Here is a 14,034-nt window from a genome sequence, read left to right as displayed (position 1 = left end):
GTAGCTTTATTAAATCTTTTGTTGTGTACACCATAAAAAAATCCTTATAGTATCATCCTTCAGGAGCTCATCCTGAACTCGTTTTAAAAGGCTCCAAAGTGGACTTTTGAGACATGGGATTCAATGTGCTACTATGATTTGTGGTAAGAACAGAGCAGTTGGTGATATACTACAGGCATAGTTTTGATTCTTTGAATTAAAGGCAGTATAGAAGTATGAATTCTATGAATTAAGGAGTGGTATAGGCAAGGCTATTTCTGAAGTTTTGATGATTAACATTCTAATGCTATGGAATTCCCACCTGCATCCTTATTCCGTATCCTACTTTGGGATTCTGCACTTCATTGTTCATAAACCTGGGATTTGAACATTAAACTTCATACATGATAAAAATATTGTTCAAATTTTAATGTTGGCAGATTTTAAATGTTGAAATGTATTCTTGTTCTTCATTATGTCTATTAACTGTTTTAATTTTGTATCTACAGTAACTACAATGTCTTTATTTTTTATTTTTTATAGGGCTTCAGTGGAATCATTTAAAAAAGGTGCACTAAGGAAGCAATTAGTTAACCTTGCTTCTAGTCAGAAGAGCCTGTTGACTGTTGTCCAAAACCAGGAAAAATTAGTGCAGAAATTAAAAAATTACAGGAAAACAAAGAAAATATTCAATTCATCATCAGAGAAGCAAATCTCAAACTTAGTTACTTTTCATGGAAGTGATACAAGACAAAATTTAACTGCTAATGAAATAATGTGTCCTAATACAGTAACATTTAGTATGGGGCTTGGTGCCAGCAGGCCTAATGGAAACAGAGTAGAAGCACATGTCTCTTCAGAAAATAGATTTTCAGCTCAGGAATGCATCCAGCATCCACACATCTGCTTGGATGAAACAGGAGCAAATAAAGAACCAATTACAAGCAAGGAGGCTTCTGATCATGCTTTGGCATCTGGAAACAGAGTAAGAGAATATGCCTTTGACAACACGTCAAAGCTGACAAATGCTGCAGAAGTGATGACATTGCCTTCAGAACCTACTGTTTCCACTGCTAAAACAAAGTGCTCACAGCCAAAAGACATTGATTGTGTAGCAACTGTAGGACAAAGAAAAAGGTCTTTAAATCGCACTTCAATGACCAACACGTTAAATATTGTAGAACCCCAAAGCACTGTTGTGGGTAAGAATGTCTCTCAGACAACCAGTCACTGCAAGCAGGTTCTTTCACATGAGGATCTGCACAGATATGTGAATAAGAAAGAAGCTTTCCAGCAGCAACAGCAGCCACAGCAAGAAACTTTATTAGCATCTACAAAGACCTTCTCTAATACTTTGCAGCAAATGGTCTTTCAGAGCAGTGAGAATTCATTTAATGCCAACCTGATGCTTACTAATATTTCCTCAAATACAGACTCTCCAACAAATATCAGTGAGAAATCTTCACAGAGTTATGGTAGTCAGGAATGGGAACAAAACCAAGTGAGATATGGATGGAAGAGTAAGAAAAAGAATCAGTTGATAGATCTGCTTGAATTGGGAAGAATAAAGCCCGGAGAAAATGTTTTGGAATTCAAACTGCAGGTAATTGTTGAGAAATTATAATAGTAATAATACTAGTGGATAATAAAAATGCCCCTCACACTAGAACAGGAAAAAGCAGTTCTCATGGTTTTGTCTGCTTCTTCAGCACTTACTAGTGAGTATTTTTATTCATTGGTTATAGATAACTGTTCATGAGTTTAAAAGGAAAATTCTATGGATGAAATATTCTGTCAGCCCATAATTTTAAGACCCAGAATATTGCATAAGTAAAATTTGTGTTTAACTTTGCGTTACCAGTTTGCTAATATTTCTTATGGCTAGAACCAGAGTGGAATCTTTGGCTGATCTACATTGATTTTCATGAAAATCTACATGATTTTCATACTGGAAGGAGCAGGAATGTGATTGCTGTTATGACTTAATGTCATTCTTGGAAACAACTCTCAAGTCCCTCAAGTAAAAAATGTGACATTTGGATTTTGTAGTGCTGTGATTGGCATGAATACATGCAAAATTTCTTGCTTACATGCTTGCTGATTCTGTAAGCATGCAGTATGGTATGAACCATATTAAAAAAAAAAAAAACAAAAAAACCCTCTCTTTTAATACAAAAGCATTTCCCGTCCCTCCAAATAAAGAGCTGATTTTCACAACAGCTGTTAGGGACCTGGCTTAGTATTGAGCATATGAGGGAATTGTTGACTGAATTCTGAGATGTGAGCTAGTGTCATGATTTGACACTGGCCAAATGCCAGACATACAGAAAAGTCACTCACTTGCCCTCTCCTGCCACAGCTGGGCAAAGGAGAGAGAAAAATTTAATGAAGGCTTCATGAGTTGAAATAAGGACCAGGAGAAAACACTCCAAGGGCAAAACAGGCTCAGCTTAGATGTACAAAGAGAATTTATTGCTAACAAAATCAGAGGAGGATAATGAGAAGTGAAAATAAGCCCTTAAAAAACACCTTTTTCCCCCCAACCCCTCCTTCCTTCCCACTGACAGTACAGGGAGACTGGATTTTGGTGGGAATTTTGGTCAGTTCATCACTCAAGGTTTTTTTCCGTTGCTCGGGGAGAGGAATCCTTTCCTGCTAGTCATGTGGTCCCTCCCACAGGATACAGTTCTCAGTGAACTTCTCCATTCCAGTGTGATGTGCAGCATTCCTCCCAGACTGCTGCAACCTGAGTCGTCGTACGGGCAGACAGTCCTCCCCAAACTGCTGCAGTGTGGTCGCTCTTCCACGGGGTGCAGTCCTCCAAGGACAGGCTGCTCCAGCCTGGAAGCAAGGCCCCCTCTCTCCATAGAGTCTCCCCCTGCCACAGCCTCCTCCAGGCATCCACCTGCTCCAGCACGGGCAGCTGGTGAATCTCTGCATCCCCCATGGATCCCCATGGGCTGCAGGGGCACAGCTGCTTCACCATGGTCTGCACCATGGCCTGCAGAGGAATCTCAGCTCCAGTGCCTGGAGCACCTCCTGCCCCCCTTCTGCACTGACCTTGGAGTCTCCATGTTGTTTCCCTCACACATTCTTACCTCTTTCTTTTCTCTGGCAAGGAAGAACTCTGTCCATTTTGTTTTGTTTTTCTTCTTAAATATGTTATACAGAGCCATTACCAACATCTGTAACTGTAACTGGTCCAGGCTTGGCCAGCAGCATGTCCATCCTCAGAGCCACCAGGGATTGGTTTTGCCAGACATGGAGGAAGCTTGTGGCATCTTCTCACAGAAGCCACCTCTGTGGCCCCCCTCTGCTACAATAAACCAGGCTGTGCAAAACCAACACAGCTAGTTAATTTCCAGGGCATCATATTGATAAAATATGTAAAGTTCTTTTCAGCCAACTCACCAATTTAGTTAATGTAGAAAGAACTCCTTTTCCTACACCTGTAATCTCAGGAATGGTTTTCTGCTGAGAGCTGCCATTTTGTGTGGTCTTGTATTCTTGAACATAGGGTAGTGTAAGTCATAAGGCTGTATATCAGGCCATATGATAGGTGTGGAGACATGCTTCTTCTTTTTCAAGAACAAACATGTAATATTTGTTTGAACTGCAAGATGACTGAGTGGAAGGATGAAAAATTCATTATTTCTACTGTAATTTTTCAAGACAGTTGTCTGTATTAGCAGCTTGGTGCACACAGATCCTAAGGAATTGTAATCCAGTGCTGCAAGTACTAGTGTTTGGCATGTAGAGAAGTCAGTGATCTTTACTAGGATGAAAATGACACTCATTTATGTCTTGGAAGACGGTGCTACAGAATTCCAAATTTAGAATCCAGTGTGTGTTGCATTGCAAAGATATGATCAGTAAATTTCCCTTCTTTATCATTATAGAGATGTATTTGATAAAAACATACAGCTGGTACATAGTCCTTACTTAAGGTTAGCTTTGGGCAGGGAGAATGCAGTTGTTGAATACTGTAGACCTAGGTTGTGAAACTCTGAACTTAGGAACTTGGTTGAGTTCTCATTGAAATATTTGGGTTAATTGTCTTAGTTTAATTCTTAAAGCAACCCCAAGCCAGTGGATATGGTAGGAGATGGTTCCGTATTTTCTGGTGCATCATTCTCTTACTTGGATTGTTTAATCTTATGAATGATAAGTGACCTTACTAGGTTCTAACGGAGTTCATCAAGAGTTAATTGTTGCATTATTTAGCTATGTTAGTCAACAGAGGCCAATATGACAAAACCATGACTTACTCAGCTGTAAACAGCTGTAACTTGTACTTCTGGAGAGGTGTAAAGGTTTGCAGAACTGGGCTGCATTAACATTATGAAAGAAGCATTAACAGTAAGTTTGTTCATCCTTAATTTTGCATAAGGTAAGGCTGTTAGGTTCCTCCTAAAACATGTAAGTCATATCCCTTGATATAAGTGAAATTTTTGTGCAAATATGTTTTATGTTTGACTGGTTGCTGAAACTTTGACATATATATGTACCTCGTTTCTTGTTGCACAGATTTGCCTCGTGTAACTGCCTGAGTTCACTGTTGCACATTAATTTATTCAAAGCCTTGTTATGTGTAAGAGGAACTAAAATACAAATACAGTTCTGACAAACACACATGGGGAGATATGTCTTCTGCTAGGCTAAAGCTTCCTATTCTGGTGGAATAAATAATCTTTATTTTGTACAGTTTTTGATAGACGCATTAGATTACTTAACTTTTTTCCAGAGAAAAACAAAATTAGCTGCAACTTTTCAGCTACGTTGTTCTTTGGCATTTTTCATGTTTCAAAGATCTTATATGTGTTAATTTATGAATTGAAATTATTTCTTTTTTTTTTTTAGGAATTTAGTCATAAAGCTACACTCTTGAAGAATGGCAAGATCAGAACCAGTAAAGGACAAATACTACAGAATCCAGTTCAGTGGGTTAAAGATCTATTAGGAAGTGATATTTCTGTGACATGGAAGTATGTGTGGAATAAGGTAGGCCTGATTTGATTCCCAAAGTTAGCAATAATGAATGACTGTAACAGGTTTCACTAATCTAATCTCCTTACTGTTATTAAAGCAAAAGAGGGTAAAAGCCTGAACTTTAAATATCATGTCACTTTTAATGAATGAGCAGCAAAGAAAGTGCTGTAGCTACATAGTTGTATAGTGAAGTCATCATGAATGTTGAAAGAACATGGAATGCTCACACTGTAAGTTAAAAGGAATTTGAAAGAGTTGCTTTAAAGATGATTAAGAGTGATAGAAAAAACTAAAAGGTAGTTTGAACAAAAAGGAACAAACTTACGGAAATATCAGGGTGTCATGCATGATTGTTGCAAAAATACTGGCAGAGTTTAAAGGGCATTACAGATGAGCTGTATTATACTTGGGGTTTTTTTAAATTAGAATTCAAATTAGCATAATTTCTTCTTGATCTTGACAGATGCAGATTAGGTTTACAAGTGCATAAACTCAGTTTTAAAAGGAAAGTGGGGTTTCTACACCTATCAGAAAAAAACCCTAAAAAATACTAATTAAAGCAATCAGTTATCCATCTAGATTTCTTTTTACAGGTTACATATCTTGGGACCGAATTGTCAAAATTTAGTGTTGGTGATACGTCAGTTTCCAGCTACTTGGAGTTACCAGCACAGAAAGGAAATCCTTTGGGTACGTACCACTTAAAATCTAATATTCTTCATAACTGAAAGCAGAAGAAAATTATTTCGAAAGGACTTAAAGACCAGAACCTCTATTGATTTCTAGTTTTTTTTCTTGGGTATATGGTTACCACTAATCTTAATCTTGAAATGTAAGTAGTGCCAAAATTTGTACACGAAGTCTAAAAAACTACACTTCCATAAATTCGTTGTGTGAAGGGAATAGTTACTAATTATTTGGTTGTTATGTAAAAAAAAATAGTAGCATTTTATAATAGAATATTTCCTATAAAGTGAAGTTTTGAGTAAGCCATTTTAATATTTTTTTTTATTCTATTGCCCAAGCAACACTAATAATTAGGAGGATACTTAATTCTCTAGAAATAAATAGTCAAAAGAAACAAAGTGTATCGATATGACAAAATGACACTGAACAATTTTTTCAGAACTGCTTAGCAAACTTAAGAACTTCAGTCTAATTTTGATAAGCAATGTATTCTCAGGGAAACACAAGTCCCTTTGACAGCCAGTTGTACTTGGAGTCCATAAAGCTTTTAGGCCTTTGGGATTGCTTCTGTTAATTTGATAAGACACTCTATTTCATGTAATCTGTATACCAGGATTGGTCTGTTTTTAACATACTGAAAGTAAATTTAAAGATAATAGTTCAAAAGAGCTAACTTGGTATTCAAATTACTGTGTTCTACTGGTTATGCTTCAGGCTAAGAGCTTCCAGAGGGTGAATTTATTTTTCCTTGCTTCATTAACTTCAAGTTATACCAGGTGTAAGTGACTTAGATCTATATTTGGTTTCCAAACTTTTTGATAGGCCTTTGAAAATTTCACTAGTTCTTCTGAATTATTTGTATTGTGAAAAATTTATTATAAAGATTGTAACTTCTAGAACAGAGAAATCTGTTTATTGAAAAACTATTCTTGACCAAAAAAAAGTCGATCTGAAGATCAGCAGGTGTTTTTCCCAGGTAGTCCAGGGTCATCTGGAAAAGAGTATTTGAGGAAGTTTGTTGTGATATGTGATTTAAGATGACAGTAGCCACTAGCCTAACTGTTAGTCTTACATGGGAAGTTGAGAGGGCAAGTCAAAGTGTTCACAGTTTCAGTTCCATTTCAGATACTACATGGCCAGATATCTAGGACATTAAACAGTGCCTTAAATTGTTTCAGGAGAGGATTAATCTGTAGGGTTGTTTTGTGAGTACAGTTCTGCTCATTAGACAACCCTCAAATGGTTTCTGAGCTCAGTTCATGAGTTCGCTTGTTCCAAGTGCTTTTTCTAACAGGCACTTTGCCTGCAGCCAGCCTGCTCAAAAGCAGAGGAAAGTTTGCTGGTATGGATGTAAACTATTCTGTACTGCTTGCCTGGAGACATAGAGTGCCCAGGCACTCTCCTATCTTTCTAATATGCTTAGGGCCTGGGTGTATTGTATAGTAGAAGTTTTTTCTGCTTTTCAAAGAACCAAACTTCTTTTTTTGCTTTTTGTATTAATGATTTTTTTTTCTGTGTGTCCCAGAGCATTGTTAAAAAAGAAGATTGGGGCCTTGGAATTTGAGCAATTTTGGAGGAGAATGCTATTATTTTTAATACTCCTCCCTCACGCTCCTTGTAACTTCCCATACCTTGGCCCAGTGTTCACTGAGCTACTGTATGAAGAGCATGGAGAAGTGGGAAGAAAATGATATATGATAGTGGCTACACCTAGCCATCTTGGTGTAGAATAGAAAGAAGCAGCTACCAATGAAATTTTTGTACAGCCCAGTTTAGGAAGAGTGTCTTAGGAACCTCTACCAAATCAAGGCCCTTTGGCGAGAAGAGAAGGAGTTGCTGTTCTGTGGCGGCTAACACAATAAATGGTCCAGTTTTTCAGCTTGGTTGAGATTTATAAGTTGCTTCAACGTTTATATCGCATCAGATTTCTAGGTACCTTAGGGGTGTTAGTTTTTGAAGAGCCAATGAAGTAAAGCAGTCCCAGACCAATGCAAGTATTTAGTAGAAGCACTAGAGATTGCAATTTTGGAATTGGTCATCTAAATCCTAACTAAATTTTATTTTATGTACCTTCTTTGAGTCTGAGTCTTCAGTCTCTCCTAGGATCATGCCAGCAGAAAGCAAGAATTACTGTATTCAAGCCTGAGTGAGAAGTAAACATTAAGCAAATGAGCAGCACTCTTGGACTATCTGTATGCAGGAAAACAGAATAAACAGTTATTTTATAGATTAGAATTCCTCCATGCTTTCCGATACTTGTCATAATGTTTGTTAAAAATTACCAAGAATAACAAGGATTCAGAAACAGATGCCAGCTGAAGAACAGATTTAAGTTGTCAAGCAAATGTTGGTGTTAGGTATTTCACATTGAAATTCCAGCAAAGTGGCTTAAAATAAAAGCTTATTCAGTTGTTACAGTAAGTGTGATGTGCACATTCATTTTGCAGATTGCTATTTCAGGAAGACAGTCTTTGGAAAACAGCATGACTAGTCCAATTGTTGTGCACAGGCAATCCCTTACTGCCTTTAACAACCATTAGCCACCTGTAAAGATTAAAATAGCTCTTGTTCACGTGTAGTTCATGAAAGGTCCCAAAGTTGTATGGAAGAAGAGTGTTTTCAAGGGAATCCAAATGATTTCCTAATGGCTGAACCATAAGCTGTTTTGAAAGGTTTATGCTAGTGTTATTTGAGGTATGGAGTATTAAATTTTAAACTAAACTCAGGAGGAATGCTGAAAGCAAGTGGGAAAGTTGTGCTATGATTGTATGTGATATGGTGTTTTTCTGTTTTCCTTGAGGCAAGCAATGAAACACATACATTTAGTAGGCTACTTTTTAAGTTAGAGTTTTGCGGTGTCTGTTGCAATTTTGACAAGGAAGATATAGATGTAAAAACCCTCAAAAAACAAGCCCCAGTCATCTTAAAGCAGCAACTGCTGGGTTGGTAAAGGAGCAAAGGAAAGTTTGCCCTTACATGTGTTAGGTGATATAAGGCTAAGTGAAAATACAAAGAAACAAATTAAGAAAAATAAAAATCATAACTTCTCTGTGCATTAAACCATCAGTGTTAAGAGACACTTCTTGTTCCTTGAACAGAAGTATCTTTTCATGCTCCTAGGAAAGAATTTTATCACAAGGAGCCACCGGCACTATCAGAATCCTAGTAGTGGCTCCATTGCTCAGACTCTTGGAAGCTTTAACCTGAGTAATATGCAGCCAAACACCACATCCCTGCCACAAACATAAGTTGTGAGAGCTGTGTGCTGAAGGAGAAGCAGCTGTTGCCAGGGAATTTATGAGTGAGTGTTTTTTTAGCAGTCTAGAAAACCTAATGGTGGATGCAAGGGCTATGCAAGAGATATGAGAGGAAAAAAAAAATGTAGGTGGCATGGAATTGATTTGTGTGTGGGAGGGAAAGAGTGCTGGGGAAAAATGGTTACACTTCTGAGGGTTTAGGTTAGATCTAAATGACCCAATAGCAGCGTTTTTCATAGCTCAATATGGTCAACTCTTAGAATTGAATGATTAGAAACATTTTGCTATTTTGGTGTAGTTAACAAAATAACTTTGTGTCATTTTGAGTACTCAGTTAAATGTCTCAAAAAAAAAATAGCATGGAGAAATGTCTTGTGGATTTAGGTGGAGAAATATGGTACATAAACATTGCTAAATGATCTTGTATAATCTAATTTAGAGGGTGGTGTGGAAATGCTTCTGAAGATGCTTTGACCTTTATGTAGTTGACCAAGCTTGTAACTTTGTGTTTTCAGTATTGCATTTTACATTGATTGCACTTTAAACCCCATCTGTAATACTTGTATGATTTGAACAGTGCCTAGTGCACTTCATTTGGTATTTTTGCCTGTACTGCCTGTGATTACACTACGGAGGGATGACCCTGACTCACCACAGTGCAAAGTTGGAGTGATCAGCTCAAACCCCAGTGCCAGATAATACTGCCCTGGCACTGTAACAGGGTAACAGTGCCAAGTCAGGTCTGCCGTGGGAGGCAGTAAGACAGAAAACAGAAGTGAATCTAGTCTTTGTCAGTTGTTGGAAACTAAAAGTGCATCCATATTTTAAAGCAATTCTTAATGCTTCTGTACATAGGCCCTACAGCTACCTTGCAAGGATTAAGCTGAGAAACCTCTGGAGAAAATGCTTTGTTATCTTTTTTTTTAAATAGAAGCAAACAGGCTTCGTATCTTAAATGACAGATCAGAATGTTTGGAGGAAGGTGGTCTGTAAAGTTACAAAAAATAAATTCTGTAGTAGATTGCTACATTTATTTATATCAAAAACCCCAGATTTAACTGCTCTTTGATATTAATTGAAAAGTAACAAAGACTATGGTTTGTAGAAGTTATGTATCTCTGCTGAACAAATGAACAGCCAGATTGACATTTTCTCAAATATGCCTACTATTTGTGTTCTGCTTGGCAAAATAATGGTCTTGCAGCATATAAAGTCACTGTCACCCAACCATCTAGGTGCTCAGTCCTGAATGGAAACAGTTACAGCAAGAGTGCAGAGTTATAGTGTAGCAAAAATAACCATTAACAGACAGTGGAGATAATACAAAATTAAAGATACATGTTATAAAAAAAATTAACAAACTGTACATTTACAGTTGTTCCATATATAAATTTTTTGTTCATACTTACTTTAATTACTTTGTCAATTGAAGAAAAAAGGCTGCTGAACATGCAGTATAATACGTAAAAATTTATCTACCATCTCAGTTTTGACATCTCTGCCTTGTGAATCTCAAATCTTTTCTGTGGAGGTCTAAATATAAGCTTCTCAAGTTTCACAGTTTGACCTTTTTTTAAAATGAACTGTAAAAAGAAAACTCCTATTTCAGAAGGAAATTCCTTTGCAAGCATGTCAGGATGAGTGCTTCAATCAGTCTCTTAAATGAAATTTTGTAAGTGTTATGAGAAGGCTCATAACCCATAGATGATTTTACTGTATTGGTTTGTCCTCTAGTTCTGTTTCCAAAGAACTAGGCACATACACAATGCCACCGCTGTTTTACTTTGTGCTAAATCAAATCTGAAGGTAAAGCTCAGCTGTATAAGTTTGCTTTAAACTAGTTCACTTTGTGGTCTTTACTAGTCCTGGAAAATGATAAAAGGGTAATCAATTTCAGTTTTCTTGATAGTCAGTTGTCCTCTCTTGTACACCAGTATAAAGTTGTGATGCTGAAATGGCTGACTTAACAGGAGAGCATTTAAATCCTCGTGAATCATTCCAGATAAATGAAACTTAGCTATTATATGTGTAGGCTCCTAAACAAGTGTAAAATCAAGCTACTAGAAAACACAGCATGTGCATATTTGCAACAGTCTTCCATTATATTTTAAATTATAAACTTTTCAGGACAGGGATCTCATATGCATATTTGAATGGTTGAAGATACTTTGTAGCATAATCCAAACAACAAATCTAGCCCATTGTAAAATTAAATATTTTGTGCTGTAGTGTACTCCACATCAGAACCCTAGGTTCTGGTTAGGCTCAGAGAGTTAGATCAGAAACTACTTTCACTAGAAAACTTTACTATTGTCTTCTTTGTGTTTTTGAAGGAAAACAGGAAAAGATGATGAATAACATTAATGTTTGAAAAGTCAAGATGTAATAAACCCGAGTTTATTATTTCTGACAAAAATAGCATGGCTTAAGGAACTTGATTCTGTATATCTGAATTTTTTGGACTGGGTATTATTGAAGTAATAGCTTATCATGCTATTAATAATGGCAACAGTGATGTGAAAGAGAAGTACTTGAAATATTTAAAACCCCCAGTGAACAAACCATATACAAACAAAAAACAAACCCCTGACATCTCATATGTGCTTTTTCTTCCTTACCTATAGTAGAATATTCATCAACTACACTATGTCCCCATTTATGTGACTCCAAAAGACAGGGAGATTAACTATATGTTCTTTGTATTTTGTGCTTGGAAAGAAAAGTGAGATTGTAGACAAAAATGTCTGTCCATAGTATTTTTCAGTCTTGGGGGGATTTCAACGTGCAACTATCATACTGTTCTCTCTTCTTTATGGCTTACGGACAAAATACTTGAAAGTACTTTTCAGAACTGTAAAGTTCCAGGCATTTGCTTTATGGGCTTACATGCTTTACAAAGAAGTGCACAGTTCTGTCTGCAGAATTTACAAAGCAGTATTTTCTAGTAACTGCATACCTTGGGTGAGGTATAGGCTTCCTTCATCTTGCTTTCCAAAATCCTTTACCTGCTGTTATTTGTCTGTCAGCAGGGTAGGAGGTAAAATGTCACATGAGTGATTCAGACTATGCGGCTAGCAAGAGCCAAAAGAAAATCACTTTTCAGAGGGACAAAAATTGTGGGTGGGCAGAGGAGGGTAGGGGAAGAAACAACTATCAGTGACTGCATGCCATGGAAACCAATTCTAAGTATCTGATGTCTGTATTTCTTACCTGTAAGCCAGATTTTTCTGACATTGGAAAATTACTTCAGAAGAAACCAGATGATACTGTGATTGCACAGAATCGTAGGCTAACATAGGTTCGGTAGGACCTTTGGAGGTCTTCAGTCCAACTTTCTGTTCAAAGTAGGACCAGTTTCCAAATTAGATAAATTTGCCTTGTCCAGGCAAATTCTGCATATTTTCAGGGATGGGTATTCCTATGCTTAACCATGCTTAGGATGAATTTTTCCCCAGTATCTAGTGGGAAACTTGCTTTTTAAAACTTTTGCCCCTTTTTTTGATACAGAAACTATGTTCTGCTGAGAAGTCCAGCCAGAGTACTTAAAACCGGCTCCTAGCTGAGTGCTTTTAACATTGGCTTTCTGGCCTTTTTACTTTATGAAACAAGTGGTAAAAGAATCCTTTGATAACAGACCTATCTTCTTACTTAATTAGGTGCACTATAGCATTTTCATCTGCTTTGGTGGTCCTGTGGAGACTGAGGACAAACAGAACTGTTGTAGATTATCTTCCTGGAGCACGTCTTTTCTTGTCTTAGTTATGAAAGCAATAAATGCAAGGCAGTGTGAGCCATGTCAGCCTTCAAGAGGCACTGGCTTCTGCCTGCTGCTTTGCTTTAAACAAACAAGACAGACTGTTTTGACATCACACTGATAATATGAGGTGAAAATATTTAGGAGATTATCTGATGATATTATCTTCGGAAGTGTTTGATTTTTATCACTTTTTTATCTGGTTGATGTTTTTTTCAGGAATCACTTTTAACAAAGTTATGACAAAGCTTTTAAACCAAACAATTCCGTCTTTCAATCACCATGTGATAATAGTGTAGGAGAAGGCTCTAGAAGTTGTTCTGAGATTGTACATAAAACTCAAAAAATAGACGCTGTAGATTTTACCAGTGCATGAAAACCAGGAGCTGTTGGTTTTTCAAAGCACTGTTCTGACCTGAACTGAAACTTGATTTATAACTTGTATTATGTTTCTTCCAACCTGCATTTCTGTCTGCTGTAAACTGCAAGAATTCTAAAGTGTTCTGGTTTTAATTACCCAAGTTTGGAGCTGGAACTTTTTATGCGCTGTCTTGTCACATTAAGTTCAGGTTTTCTAAAATGGTTAGAAATAATTTTAGAGAACCATTTTACTTTTGAATGAGTATACAAGTGAATCATTATATAATCAAGTCTACAACAATAACATAATAGGTTAAAAAGAAAGAATCATATGTTGGAGACCTACATCCTCCTAGTCATACCAAGAAATAGTCTCCTCCAATTATTTTTAAAGCAATCCTTGGGTCTTTTAAGAATGGATACTAGTATATGATTTTGTTGATGTTGAGTTCAAAATCATTAATATTGATATTTAAATACAGTGATGGACTTAATTGAGAAACTGAAAGGTCATCTGGACAGCTGTGTAAAAATATTTTCAATAGAAAATATATTTTTAATAAGAGAAATGGAACCAGCCATTCTGTTTTATTTTAGAAGTACTTATTTTACTTATTTATAAATTAAGTCTTGAAGATAGATTCTTCATGGGAGGATGTGCATAGTTCTCAGTTAGTATTGGCATGTATGTCAGTTATACTTCTCTCACTTTTTGGGGATAAAATAATTTTACATCTATAGCAAAAAAGAGCTACTAAGATGTAAATTATCATTTTGTGTCCCTGAGAGACTATTGAAACATTGCTGGATTTCTAAAATACATTGGTGGACTTGACTTTGACGTATTGTTAAATGAATAATGTAACAATATCTTGATGCATCAATCCAAGGTATCTGAAAAATAATAATTCAGTATATGTCACATAATAAGCATTTGTTACTGTGTAACAGCCATATACCCCAGGATATGTAGGGAAAAAAACAATTAATATATAAGAACATGATGTA

The 14,034-nt window shown here is 36.6% G+C and overlaps 1 protein-coding gene across 1 annotated transcript in view; it reads left to right on the top strand.

Moving 5' to 3' along the window:
- The window catches only part of ANKRD31 (ankyrin repeat domain 31), a 62,628-nt gene that overhangs the window by 42,536 nt on the left and 6,058 nt on the right, over positions 1-14,034 (top strand). The window contains exons 21-23 of the mRNA XM_054286240.1: positions 523-1,582; positions 4,840-4,980; positions 5,562-5,658. Coding sequence (XP_054142215.1) covers positions 523-1,582; positions 4,840-4,980; positions 5,562-5,658 — 1,298 coding nt within the window. The remainder of the gene's footprint in view (positions 1-522; positions 1,583-4,839; positions 4,981-5,561; positions 5,659-14,034) is intronic.

The sequence above is a fragment of the Melozone crissalis genome, unplaced genomic scaffold, assembly GCF_028551555.1.
Source record: "Melozone crissalis strain CALT ecotype California unplaced genomic scaffold, PUWL_Pcris_2 ptg000005l_1, whole genome shotgun sequence".
Lineage (NCBI taxonomy): Eukaryota > Metazoa > Chordata > Aves > Passeriformes > Passerellidae > Melozone > Melozone crissalis.
Note: the sequence above shows the minus strand (reverse complement) of the source record. Positions and strands in the feature narration are given on the sequence as shown.